Genomic DNA, 14864 nt, shown 5'->3' with positions numbered 1-14864 from the left:
ATGTTAAATGAACAAATAAAAAATATAACAAAATTTGTTCATGTTTAGTTTGTTTGCATCTCTAATAATATATTTAAAAAATTAAGTTAAAATTCTTCCGAAATAAAAAAAATTTAAAAAAATTTGAATGTGTTTATGCACTCAGAAGATATTATTTGTTAATTAAAAGTTTTTGATAGCATTCTTTTTTAATATTTTTCAGTCCAATTTAAACAAGTTATACAATTAACGAGAATTACCATTGGATCTTGATACAAACTTAAAAAAGTAACAGATAAGAATAACAAAATAAAATTGAGTTTTAATAATCTATTAAGTATCAAACTTAAAATTAATTAATAATAGGTAAAGGGAATTCAACTTGAATTTAAACCACAAAAAATTCACTATTTAACGAAAATGGGATATCATTACTTTTAACAATGGAGTGCTTGGGAAGGTTACGGGAGACTTACGAGAGAAAACTTGACCGAGTAGACTCTTTCTTTTCCCTACTTTTCTGATCCAGCTTGACTAATTCAGGTTTTTTTCCTTTTCTTTTGATCCATTTGAGGGAATACAATATGGATTGCAACCTTCTTCTTTGAATCAAATATATATTCTGTGGAAGGTAAACTCAAAATTTGTTCAATCAAATTAAGAAAAAAAATCAAATTTGATTTAAAAATTAAATCATTAATGATGAATGAAAATGTAAGATTACATATAGTTGATTGGACGGCAAAAATATCTTTATTAGCCATCTTATTGTGATCCTTCTCTTTTTCCATAAATTATTGCTTGCATTCCTCCTCAGTTTCTCAAACAAATTAAAAGAGAGCAAATTTTGATTCCAACAATAACACTAGGCACACAACACTACAAATTATCTTTAATATAATTAAATAGAAAAAGGCGACATGAGAGGTTAGCTCTAGCTGATGATTAAGAAAAAAAATTCATACAAAAATTTCAAATTCTGTTCTCTTTTAAAATAAAAATAAAATTTCAAAACATATACTTTAGTTTTCTAAATAAATTTAAAAATTTTTCCAAATTTTTATAAATTCAAAAATTTTTACTAAAAATCAAATTGTCCTATTTAGTTTTTCCAAATTTATATTATCCTACGTGAAATTTTTAAAAAATAAAATATAAATATTTTCCATATCAACAACATATGACAAAAATAAATTTTGGAAGGAATATTCTATTTTAATCCATGGATGATTAAAATCACATTAAAAATATAATAAAGTGGTAAAATTATACCAAAAAAGGTAAAATATATATGGGATTCTAAGTTTTGACTTCTAATATCAAGATTAATTCTCCTTTTGCAAGAAATGACGAAGACTGCTAAGCTGAACATATATACACATACCATTTCAATCCAACATTTTTCATCAACTTAGTTGTTTTCATTTATTTGTATTCTAGTAAGTATTTAACTCAGTAAGATCCCTTCAACTAAAGAACATCAACTAGGGAAACTTGGTTTTGACAGGCTGTTTGGAAAAAAAAAAAATCAGTCTAATTGAATGAAATTATGATGCAAGGAATTCTTATAGCAATTCTTATGCCGCAAAATGATTTGTGATTTGTCTAATGTCTAGAGGGAGGAAGCAATGCTATTCAACTGAAATTCAGAGTTGATGAACTTTAACGTGACTTCCTTACAGAGACACAAAGACAATTAAAATGTGCGCATTGATGGTTTAAAAGATCCTTGTTTTCAAGTCTGCTAGTGGAAAGGACAACAAACTATAAACTTTTAGCTGATAACAACAAGACATAAATAAACAGGAATGCTGTCTTATGTACCCTCATAGAAATTTGCATTCTAATATGATCGCAATTTTTGGCTGCAAGTCTAAGAAATTGGGACAAAGTTTTGCGAAATGCTGCGGCAAATTAGCAACTGCTTCATTCACTGGCATCTTCTCAAACTCACATTCATTTCTTCATCTCCCTCCTCTCAAAAAGGGGTGTTTTCAACTTCTTTGTCAAGACCACCACTCTATAGCACTACCAATTGGCCATGTTGTTTGTTGAGCTCCAGTAGACTCTTCCACTATATTTTCATCAATTGATCGGATTGCCTGCAAAACAAATTAAAGCATGGCATGTGAAGAACAAGAAGCATGTATAATTCAGTAAATTGAAATAATAATGCAACAAGGACCATTGAATGAACCCAATAAGAAAGATTGCCAGCCAATTACATTTTGAATTTCATTAGGAATTAAAACAAACACATGGATGACAAATTTCAATTGAAATCCATAACAAGTTCCCTTGAACACACGAGATTAGTATTGCATAATCAATAAAGCTGAAAGAGGAAATAAAAGCATGAAAAATGTACAACAGGTGAACCTCTCTGTTCATAAGCTTATCCAAGTTCAGCTATACAAAAAGCAGGGCAGCTTTTGATACTTTTATATTGAGAGTTAGGAAGCGTAGCGTACCTCTGTTTTGGCATGCCCAGATTGCTCTGAATCAACACTAAAGCTTGTGGTTATATTGGGACAACCTGTTACAGATAAAGATTGCAAAGATGGGAATACGAAATGATAACCCACAGGGCTGAAGCTCACAAGGTTCGGTAGCTTTTCAAGACCTAAGGTGCCCAATTGAGGTAACTGTATCACTTTCTCTTTTTCCTCGCTACCATTTGCCTCATCTCCTGATTGCTCAAATACTTGTTCTAATTTGGAGACATTCCGAACAGTTAAGGATTGCAGTTTTGGAAGGCCATAAGCAACACTCTTCGGAAAGAGACTTTTCAAGTTTTCGCATTTGTAAATCCGTATTTCAGTCAGATTAGGGAGCCATATGGGTTGGAGATGATGACCTTCTGATGAAGTTTGACCATCCTTTTCAATAATTTGCTCCAATTCCTCACACTCATTTACCCATAAAGAGCTCAATTGTGGCAAATTTCGAGCAATGGTTGGTGATAAGATATATCTTAACCTTCCACATCTATAGACATTCAAATCAGTGAGGTTTTGAAAGTTGACAACTTGGATGGGATCTTTCCATGCCACCCGCAATTCAGGTAGATCACCCAATATTAGTTCCTTCAAACTTGAAAGATTATATCCACCATCAAATAACTCTTCAAAATTAATGATGGTCAAATATTCCATGTTTGATAATTTTTGTCCCAATTTAGGAACTATTAGATTGCATGATTGCTTCCTTTCTCTCATATCCAAAAATTGTAACACCTGTAATCATATCATTTAACTATTAATTCAAAAAATGTAAAAAATAACTAAAAACTTATTTATTCTTTATTTTTAATTTTATATAAAATTTTGATTTTAACAATCTTATCATTAAATTAAACACATTGCTTTAAAGGTCCATTTAAACCATGATTATATAATGTGAATTAAGTTTAAAATTTAAATTTCTTAAATTTTTTATTCTAATCAATTAAAATTTAGAAAAATCCTTAATTTAGGACCATATCTCTTATAATTATTATAGTACAATTAACTAATTATAATTTAGTATTGTGCAGGGTCCATCAAAAAACTATTTAGAAGCCACATTTTAAGTGATGGCAACATAATTCTTAATTGTGATTGGTTAACTATAATATTGTAACAAAGATAATTATAAATGAATTACTCTCAATTCATTAATTTAAGTCAAAGACAAATAATTTAATTAAAATATAAAACAACAGTTTTGAAAAGATTAGTTCTATATCATGAATAAAAATGAATCCATATGAAACGTTTAAAAACACAAAGTACATACTACATATGGCTTTTCAATATATCTAAGAAATAAAGTTTGTTCTAAGAATTATGATTAAAGAAATATATTTTCTTATATGTGTTAAATATTTACAAAAATATTATTACTTTTAATTAATTTTTTTATTTGGTTTAGTTTTCAACTCAAAACTAAATTATTAATTCAGTTTGGTTTGAAAAGTTTTTGGCGTTAAACTAAACTGAGCCAAATCACCTAGTTCAGCTTGGTTTTTCTGTTTTGACCAAATAAAGCGCACACTACTCTCAATAGTGCTAAATGGTGATATTAAGGGTTTTTTAGTTCATGGTATTAATTATTTATGTTTTTATGGGAAGAAATAACAAATTTCTGTGCTACCATGCTATTATTTCTAGACTCCCTGATATGAATGTCAGGGATAGGGAATCCTTAGAAAACCAGAGTAATATTATTGTTCTGTAGCCCTTGTTATGCCAGCAATAGGAAATTCTTAGAAAACCGGAATCCAATAGGGAATACTTAGAAAATCTCGCAGATCTTTTTGGATATTTCATTTGAGTGACTTGAAAAATAATGCATTAAGATAAGTGGGTTAATCAGACAGAAAATCATCATTAAGATATGAAATGCATTTTTTCAATGCATTTCATTAGTACAAATGCAATTTAATAATTATTTATTAAATTATTTTTTATTGATTTAAATAATAAAACATTGATTTAGTGGTAAAATTTTTTTTCAAAAATTTGATGTTTTAAATTTAAATCTTATTATTTATGAATTTAATTTAATTTCATGTTAAATTTATCTTATATATAATTTATTTACTTTTTAAGTGAAACATTTAAACATAATTATAATTTTTTTATTAATATTTTCATAAAAAATTATATACTTGCAATCGTAATTAGTAAAATCAAAACTAATTTTATATTAAAAAAGTAGATAAATAATGCTAAATAGTACGAACATTATGTTTTTATGAGAAGAAATAACCAATTTGTGATATTAATTATTTAAGGCTTTTTTTACGAGAAGAAATGACTATTTAGCATTTTATGCAATAATTAATTGAACTTAAAATGAAATCTCCTAGCTACATATTTCCTAAAAACTCAATCTCCTAAAACATTAAAATAACTAAATGAGATAGATATAAACAACTCAAGAAACTAATTATAGTAAATTCCTAAAAATTGAAAACACAAAGTAATAACATATTTGGAATGGACAATTCCTACTTCAAATATAAAGAAAAAGACAACTAGCAAAGAAAATGTCGATGAAAATTAAAGTAAATTACACCATACATCTATGACTTTTGTACAATATTTCATTTTCATTCATGGTTTTAATTAAAATTCAAAATTTTCATTCACAAGTTTTTTTAAAATATTTCAAATTCATCAATTTCAACAATTAATCATTAAAATTTGACTAAATTTGTCGTCTCAAAATATTGTGTGTATGTGTATAACCATGTAAACATGCATGTGATGAAAAGGTGGGAGTTTTTTTAACTTTTTAAGTTGAAATTCTTGTCATATGCACATTCATGTGACATTAAAAAAGATTTGTTCTGTTAATTTTTTAATAATGATTGTTGTAATAGATGAATTTAAAATATTTTAAAAGGTGTAAATGAAAAAATTGAGTTTTATAAGATTGTGGATGAAAGTAAAATAATATTGCACAAAGCTTATCAATGCCTGATACATTTTAATAATGACAGCTATCTTAAAAGTCCACAATTGGGATTTTAATTATCACTACTTAAGTAGGGAGAAGTAGATTCACATTAATTTTACCCAAAGTAATACAAAGTCTATCTTTTAAATATTGTAGCACTTGAAAACTTTTTAGTCACCAACTTATCAGGAAAATAAATTTAGTCAACGACATTAACACTATGTAGTCGAATTATTTTACTTTCTAAGTGTTTGTTTCCAAAGATAAAAAATTATAAAAAAGATTTTATTTAAGAAAAAAAGAATTTTCTCTTCCAATTTAAATGGATTAAGTTTCCATTTTTTTTCTTTCAGCTCTCTTATCTATTCTTCCATTCTTTATATTCCTCCTACAAAGTATAGTTGAAAGTGTAAAACCATAAATAAATAGGATTACCTGTATTTTAGCCGAAATGATAAAAGGAGTCAATTGTGGACAATCATCCACACACAAATCTTGTAAAGATGGCAGCGTGAGTACAATGTCATTCCCATCCCTTCCTTTTAATTCAGGCAATCTTTGCAATCTAACCTCATTCAGCTGCGGAAGACCTTCAGCCATTGAGATTGGAAAAGTATATTCCAATCGAGAGCAATTCCAAATGTGAAGTGTTCTCAAATTCTCCAAAATTTGACCATGTGACAATGAGGAAAGAGATGTCAACTTACTGCAGCCACTTACTTGTACTTCCCTTAGACTTTGGAGATTAATGTTTGACACTTCCGTTTTGGGAATTATTTCTTCCAATTCCAAGCATTCGGATATGTCCAGCACTTCCAGTTGCCCAAGACTTTCAGCAACAGACGTTGGGAAGAGATATCTCAATTTTATCGCAGTTGTATATCATTACAACCTTCAAACTTTGTAAGCTTACATGATAACTGGGTCCTTGTTGTATGCTCGTCGATTCAGCAATCTGAAATAGCACTTTTATCTCATCATAAATTCCATAAACAGTGATTAAAATTTGACAAACTATATCATCTCCAAATCATGTGTATGTATGTCCATGTCGTGCATGTGGTAAGATGGTGTTCTTTGACTTTTTAAGTTAAAAATCACGTCATATGCACATCCATTAAATTTTTAACAATGATTGGAATAATAAATGAATTTAAAATATTTTAAAAGGTTTCATTCTATTAAATTTTTAACAAGATTGGAATAATAGATGAACTTAAAACATTTTAAAAAATCGTACATGAAAAAAAATTGAGTTTTATAATATCGCAGATGAAAGTAAAATAATATTGCACAAAACTTATAGAGGAAAGTAAAATAAAAAAAGTTATCTTAAAATTCCACAACTGATCTTTAAATGATCATTGTTTAAGTAGTGAAGAAATAGATTTACGTTAGTTTTACACAAAGTGATACAAAGTCTATCTTTTAAATATTATAGCTCTTAGACTTGAACTTTTCGAACACTAGTTTATCAAGAAAAAAAATTCTGTCGACAACATTAACACTATGTTTAATGGTTGGAAGAAAAATAAAGAGAGGGAAAAAGGGTGAGGAAAGCAAAAATAAATGATAGAAAAGAGAATTAATTTTCTTTTTTATTGTTTGGTACCAAAGATAAACAAAAAAACAAAAGAAAAAAGAAAAAGGATTAGAATAAAAATTATTTAAAAAAAAGGTTTTATTAAGTATAAAAGAATGTTTTTCTCCCAATTTAAAAGGATTAAATTTTGATCGATTTTTTTTTCTTTCCACTCTCTATTTAAAAGTGTTGTCAATTTCTCCAAACTTTGACAATGCGACAATGAGGAAAGAGATGTCAAGTTACTACAGCCACTTACATGTACTTCCCTTAGACTTTGGAGATTGATGTTTGACACTTCCGTTTTGGGAATTATTTCTTCCAATTCCAAGCATGAGGATATGTTCAGTGCTTCCAGTTGTCCAAGACTGTCAGCAACATACGTTGGGAAGAGATGTCTCAATTTGTTGCAGTTGTGTATTGTTACAACCTTCAAACTTTGTAAGCTTACATGACGACGGGGTCCTTGTTGTATGCTCCTCAATTCAGCAATCTGAAATAGCACTTGCATCTCATCACAAGATTTAACTTCCAACCTTTCAAGACTTTGTAGAATTGGAATTGCATTGGTTAGCACCTGCTGCTTTGTAGTATCAATGAGACATTTCATATGCTCGCAACTCTCAATACCCAGAGAAGTCAGCTTACTGAATACCACTTGGCCCGACTCCAAGCTTGGAACAAGATTTGGGTAACCCACCATATCTTTCAGATTAAGAGATTCTGTATCCTTAAATAACTGCTTGCATGCCTCTATTATAGACCCCCCAATCTTTAAAGATCTCGAGAATGGGCAGATCTCAGAGTCCATCTTCAATCCATAAAAATCAGAAAAGTCAAAGCCAACGCAAACATAAAACCTTTGTAATTTACAAAACACAAAGTCTCTTGGAATATCTTCAGAAGAAACCTCTAAAGATAATACAATCAAGTTTGAGAAGGAATTCAACTCTGATAGACTGGCAAATCTTTCTTCTCGAACAGTGCTCTCAGTGGCCCATTTTAATAATTGACAACCATGCAGGTATAGTTCTTCTAATTTGGACAATCTTCGTATTAACTGAGAAGGGATTCTCTGCAGTTCTTCACAATATGATAAATCCAACAATTTAAGATTATCCAAATCACCTATTTCTTCTGGCAATTCTTTGATATCAGAGCAACTAAATGAAAGAACTTCAAGTTTCTTCAACTGCCCAAGCACTGAGATGTCCAAGAGTTTGCAACTTTCCAAATGTAGAGTTGTAAGGTTTGTTTGAAACTGAAATGCATCCGGAGATATCAATCTAGAATTCAAAGCGCAAACTTTTAATGCTGTCATTCCTTCAAAGAATTCACTTGAAGTTGTCATCTTCTTATCTCCACCAAGTACAAGAATTTTGAGATTTGGGCATAGCAGTCCTTTAGGAAGTTCAACAATCCGACTAGTCTTGAAGGAGACTGCTTTGTAAGGCTCAAAACTTTCATCCTTTGGCCACAATTCAACAACCTCAGATTTTATCATAAAAGAAAACTCCGTTCTGTTTGATGCTATCCACAAAGCAAAGTCACGAACCAAGTCATGCATTTTAACATGCCTTTCTCCACAATTTAACAACAAACAAGAATTCCTGAGGATGTCCATCGCAGCAAGCACTTCGCTCCTCACTGCTTCAATCGAGCCCATACCTTTATACAACTCTAGTCCCCATGCATATCTCACCAGCTCCTCTACATAAATCTCATAATCTTCAGGAAATAAAGAGCATAACAAGAAACACATCTTGGTCTCCTTATTCTTCAGATAATCAAAACTTACCTCAAAACATAGGTAAGCATTTTGTTGATCAATGTCTTCTATGTCAAGCAATTTACGGTTTTCGAGTCTCCGATTTGCTGCTTCCCAGCCATGACGATTTTTACCTTTCAGAGCACTTGCCAGTGTAACTATAGCTATGGGCAGACCTTTACATTTTTTGATAACTTTAGTTGCCACATCCTTAATAGAAGCACCAGAAGAGTCGTTTAAACCAGCTTTGGCGTTAAATAAAGCCCGAGCTTCATTGTCTTCTAAACAACCAAGTGGTATTGTCCTTTGACATTCCATAGCATCACATACATGTTGACGGCGAGTTGTTAAAAGAATTTTGCAGCCTTTATGATCCTCGGCAAATGGAATTCCTATCTTCTCCTTCAAGTCAATTTTTGCCCAAACATCATCAAGGATTATTAGAATCCTTTTATCCTTCTGTAGTTCCCGCAGTTTCGACCAGAACTCTTGGATTGATCTTCTTCCTTGGGCATTCTTCATATCGAAATCCAAGTCTTTTGCAATTTCATCTTGAATTGTTTCAAAGTTTGGCTTTTGAGACACAGTAGCAATCGCAACTCTGTCAAACAGATTTAATTTTTTGGCATGAATTCCAACTTCTCGGACAAGGGTTGTCTTGCCCACCCCTGGCATCCCCCACAATCCAATCATGCTGACCTTGTCATCCTGTAAGGCTTCAATTATCTGATCGAAACCTTTTTTTGAAGATTCAAAAACCATAAAATCCTTAGATGAGAGAAATTCTATGGTCGGATTTGTACTACGTGAACGGTAGCCCACTCGTCCAGGTTGACCAAATTTGTTAATCTTCTCTATAAGCTCACAAATAACAAGAGTGTTCTTTATTGCTTTCTTACTTAATCTATACCGCCAACTCCAATTAGGACACCAATTGAAACATCTCTTGTTTTGCTGCAATTCCTTTTCTAGAGTTTCCATATCTGATAGGATTTTGTCCGCCTTTGATAGCAAAAATCTGACATCATCTTCAATTCCTTGAAGTCGCCTTTCAGCATACTCAATCTCATGTTGCAGCCGAGCCCGTGCCATTATTAGTTCTTCTTTTCTTTCTTTGAGCTTTTCAACATTGTCATGAAAATGGCGAATGTAATTAAATTGACGTCCTACTGGCTTCGCCACCCAATCCACGAGCAGTGTTCCCACGCAGTTAGAGAGAGCATTCTCGCAAAACCCACAAGCCATTCTTGACAGCTCAAATTGAAGAAACTTCTGCCAAACATAAAAATATTGGCTATGAGATAAATCATGGTGAAGATACTAAAAAGAAAATTAAAGAATAATGAAGGTGAACTCTCTAAACATACCAAGCAAGGTGAAGATAGTCCAAAGTGTGACAACCAACTGCTTTTTCTTCAGTTTTCTGCCGAGTAACACTTTTTAAGTACGTAACGAGGCAAGGTGAAGACAATTCAAAGTATGAGAACCAAATGCCTTTCTTCAGCACTCTACCAAGCTGAAAACACGTAATAAAAAACAATATTTTTAGATAATTTATAACGAAACATTACTCAGAAAACATGAAATAAAAAAATTTATGTTAATAGGATAGAAAACCAAAAAAATCGTATCATACTGTAACAGTTAAGCAACAGTCTAAAAACGATTAATTACTTGTTTGGTCAAACAATTTTAGTTGATTTTTTTATTTTGGACACCAAACTGTAAAAAGTAATGATTTAGTCACCAACATTATAAAGATTTGCTTCTTTGATCATCATACCATTTAGAGTTAAATGTTGGATGAAGATACTACAAGAATATATCATATCACTAACAATAATTATAGTAGGCAATTAACCAATTATAATATATAATTGTATAAAGCACATCAAAATTTATATGAAGTACACACTTACATAACTGGTGAACCTTACTTACATAATTTTTTATTGGAAACATACCACCTCCAATTATTGTAAAACAATTAACCAATTAAAATTCAATATTTTTATAGGGTTTACAAAAAAATGTGAAATCCACACTTATAAATGATGTACCTTTATATAATTTTTTTGATAATTGATTAATTATAAGATTATAATAAAAAAATTTAGATTGATTTTTTTTTATTATGATTGGATAATTGTAACATTAAAGTAAAAAAGAAAATTGTAGACTGTTATTCACACACGGCCTATGCCCAATTACCACATGGTTATGCCTACGTGAACTTATTTAAAAAAAAAAAGTCCGTATAAAAAAAATCAATTTGTTTCATTTTCTAACTTCTCTGACTACCCTACTTCATTTAATAGCGCCGCCATCAAACTCCGATGTAGGACCATTCTCTGCTACTATCGTACGCCGCTCGTCGGCACCGTTTTCCTTACCAAAACTCACCCAAGTCTTCTCCTTGATCCTCCCTTTCCTCGTATCATATCAAGTCTTCCTAAAAACTGATAGAAACTTCTAAATTTAAAACAAAACCCAAGGCCATAAAAACTAGAAACGCCACCCTTACCCACTTATCACCACCAATGGCACCGTTTCCTCCCTCCTGTCCTCCGGGTTCCCATCACAACTAGAGAAGCTCCAAAAACACAAGATCAAAAGACCCTAGAACCCAAAAAAAAAAAAATTATCCGCCTTTCTACTTCACTGCAACCAACTTTTTTTGTTGTTTATTTAATATTGAGAAAAAAAGGTTAAATGAATATTCCAACCTTACCACTTCTAGATAGAAGTAATAGATCCGAAGCTTTTCAAGAGGAAATTTGCTTGAGAAATAAATCCAATCCTTTTCAGATCTGATCTACTTCACTGACAAAATTGCAAATTAGATAAAAAAAATGTAAGAAACACACTTTATTTGTATAAAGAGAAAGCAATGGAGAAATTGTTGCATTTACCTTACTTGGTGCCTTCTAAATCTGCCAGGATTTATTCATGATGAATCATTGAAAACAAAGAAAATAAATTTGAAGATTGGATTTTTTTTTTCTCTTTCTTTTTTATTTTAATTTTTTAGATGAAATGACAAACAAAGTGGAAACTAAAGAGAAAGAAAATATTGAAGAGTAGCTCTTTTTTTTTTTTTTTAAGTTACAAGGAAAGAAATGTAGAATCAAACAAAATTCAACTTAAGTTTTTTTTTTTTTTTTCTTTGAGTTGAAGGAAAAGCCAACAGAGTAGAAATCAACCTTAAAACTCTAGGCCAAAAGAAAAAAGAAATCAAGATGGCATTGAAATTATCAAAAAGCTTGGAAATTGAAAAGAGAACGTTCACTAATCTACCTGGAAAATTCGAACAAAAGAAATTAACAGAACAATCAACTTCTGATAGCAGAAATGGGCTTTTGCTTTTTTTTTTTTTTTGTATTTTTTTGATGAAAATGACAAACAAAGTGGAAACTAAAGAGGAAGAAAATATTGAAGAGTAGCTCCTTTTTTTTTTTTTTGAAGTTACAAGGAAAGAAATGTAGAATCAAACAAAATTTTTTTCTTCTTTTTTTTTTTTTTCTCTTTTTGAGTTGAGGGAAAAGCCAACAGAGTAGAAATCAACCTTAAAACTCTGCGCCAAAAGAAAAAAGAAATCAAGATGGCACTGAAATGATCAAAAAGCTTGGAAATTGAAACGAGAACGTTCACTTATCTACCCGGAAAATTCGAACAAAAGAAATTAACAGAACAATCAACTTCTGATAGCAGAAATGGCTTTTTGCTTTTTTGTTTTTTTTTTAAGGTTTTATGGGCAAAGGATTTGTTTCGAGATTAGTATGTAAAATGTAGAGAAAAGGAACTTATTTTCATGCAAAGTCTTCTTTTTCTTTTAATATAGTTATTTCATTATTAAATTCCATATTGTCCGACGAAAGCCATGTGACCGACAACAGCCATTAGCCATCACTTCTTTTCTTGTCGGGCTCTTCTTGTTTTATTCTTCCTTTCTTATCTAAGTCATGGAAGACCGCGCAAATATAAGTCCTTTTATTGGGGGAAATTTCCGAGAAGTAACACAAATATTTATTAATTCGTACCATACTAAAAATAATTAGTGAAAAAAATAATAATATATTAATAAATAAAATTGAAAATTATTTTTATAATCGTAATGTTCATTGATCTTTATTCAAAATTATAATATATGTATATTTAGTTTATATATATGTATAATTATTTTATAAAATATATACATCCAAAAAATAAAATAAAATAATTACATTTTTGGATATTAATATTATAAAAATAAATTTAATTTTTTTATTCATTTAAATATAAATGTTAACCTAAAGATATTGATGACAGATTTTTAATTTGTTGGTTATTTTCTACGTTAATTACAGGCTTGCTTGTAGCAGATAATTATATCATGCCTATGTAATTAGTCATGGACATCAAAACTTTTTAATTAATTATAGTATTTGAAATAAAATTTCATTATAAACATTATTTGTTATTAATCTTATATATTATTTTTCTTTTTAATATATTATATGTTGTTTTATCTGTATCCATAAGTGCGGAAGAAAAACTAAATAAATAATGAAAAGTAAGTGATGAGCTTGACAAATATTCAATTCTTACGATGAGCTGTAGAGATAAACTGCTTTGCTTAATTACTTGGAGAACTAAGTATTGACAACTTGTACACTTACTAAATCATTTATAGTGAAGTGATGATTGTTGGATTAAGAGTAGTACAAAGGCCATAAAATAATCCAATTCTAGCGGTTCACTTTAAAATTTATTACTCCATTTTCATGTCTTTTTTATTATAGATATACGTCAATTCTAGAAATATAAATAATAAATTAATTTTTACAATATTTTTTAATTCAAATTAAATAAAATTTAAATTTAATTCAAGTTTGAATAATTTAACAAATTTAAACATTTTAATAATAATTTATAAATTAATTTAATCAAATTTTTATATTTTTATATTTTTATTATTTTAATTAAAAATTATTATTTTATCTTTATATTTATATATCAATTCAAGTTCAAAGTTAAACATATAAATAAATTTAAAATGAAGTTATGAAAATTAAATTTATTTTTTATTAAACAAATTTAATAAAAAAAGTTTGAATATTTTAATTTTTATCTTGAATTAAATTTAAGCTTAAAAATTAAATTTTGATCAAATTCGAGTTAAATACAAGAATAAATTTCTCTTTTTGAATTGAAGGAAAAATAAAGTAGAAATCAACCTTAAAACTAATTGAAAAAAAAAAAGGAAAGCTAGCACTGAAATGATCAAAAGGCTTGGAAATTGAAAAGAGAATGTTCACTTACTTGCCTGGAAAATTCAAACAAAAAGAGATTAACAGAACACCGCTTCTGGTAGCAAAAATTGGTTTTTGCCTTCTTTTTCTTTTTTAGGTTTTATGGCCAAAAGATTTGTTTTAAGATTACTACGTAAAATGTAGAGAAAGGAAGACTTATTTTCTTCCGAATCTTCTTCTTTTTCTTTTAATACTTTCCTTATTAAATGCCATAGTGGCCGACAAATGCCGTGACCCATCACTTCTTTTCTTCTAGGGTCTTATTTTTTATTCTTCTTTTCTTATCTAAGGTCTTCTTTTTTTTATTGGTCGTTTCAAATCTATGGAATATTTATTCATTAGTAAAGTTATAATATATTAATAAATAAAAATTATTTTTGTAATCGTAATGTTCAATGATCTTAATTTAAAATTATAATATGTACATAAAAAATAAAATAAGTATTTTTTTGGATTTTTTATTAATTTAAATATAAATATTTCTTTTCAATTAATTATTTTTATTGTAATATCAAATAATAATATAGAGCTATTGCTTCATTCTCTTTATTTTTAATAAACGAAATTCACAACCAATCCAAAGTAATTTTCTATTACTTCAGCCAATGTTCACTAATTACTAATTAGATTAATTACCATGATTCTTCACATAAAAAAATTAATTTAAGATAAAAAATTTTAAATTACTAATGCACTTCGATTGAAGAATTGAGACATTTTAAAAAGACATGATACAAACAGCTTAAAAATATAATAAAAGTATAATCTTATTTTACATATGCTTGAAAATTATATAATT

The 14864-nt window shown here is 29.2% G+C and overlaps 1 protein-coding gene across 1 annotated transcript; it reads right to left on the bottom strand.

The window, feature by feature from the left end:
- Nucleotides 1-1592: 1592 nt before the first annotated feature.
- Nucleotides 1593-12636, bottom strand: LOC111301710 (putative disease resistance protein At4g27220). Its single transcript, XM_089744217.1, has 7 exons — nucleotides 11687-12636; nucleotides 11506-11597; nucleotides 10142-10290; nucleotides 7266-10046; nucleotides 5860-6306; nucleotides 2451-3215; nucleotides 1593-2081 (listed from the first exon to the last, which is right to left on the bottom strand). The coding sequence occupies exons 4-7, from the start codon at nucleotides 10017-10019 to the stop codon at nucleotides 1986-1988; spliced, it is 4062 nt and encodes a 1353-aa protein (XP_089600343.1). The 5' UTR covers nucleotides 10020-10046; nucleotides 10142-10290; nucleotides 11506-11597; nucleotides 11687-12636; the 3' UTR covers nucleotides 1593-1985.
- Nucleotides 12637-14864: the final 2228 nt, after the last annotated feature.

The sequence above is a fragment of the Durio zibethinus genome, chromosome 15 (assembly GCF_047325235.1).
Source record: "Durio zibethinus cultivar Kanyao isolate XHJ-2024 chromosome 15, ASM4732523v1, whole genome shotgun sequence".
NCBI classification, from domain to species: Eukaryota; Viridiplantae; Streptophyta; class Magnoliopsida; order Malvales; family Malvaceae; genus Durio; species Durio zibethinus.
Note: the sequence above shows the minus strand (reverse complement) of the source record. Positions and strands in the feature narration are given on the sequence as shown.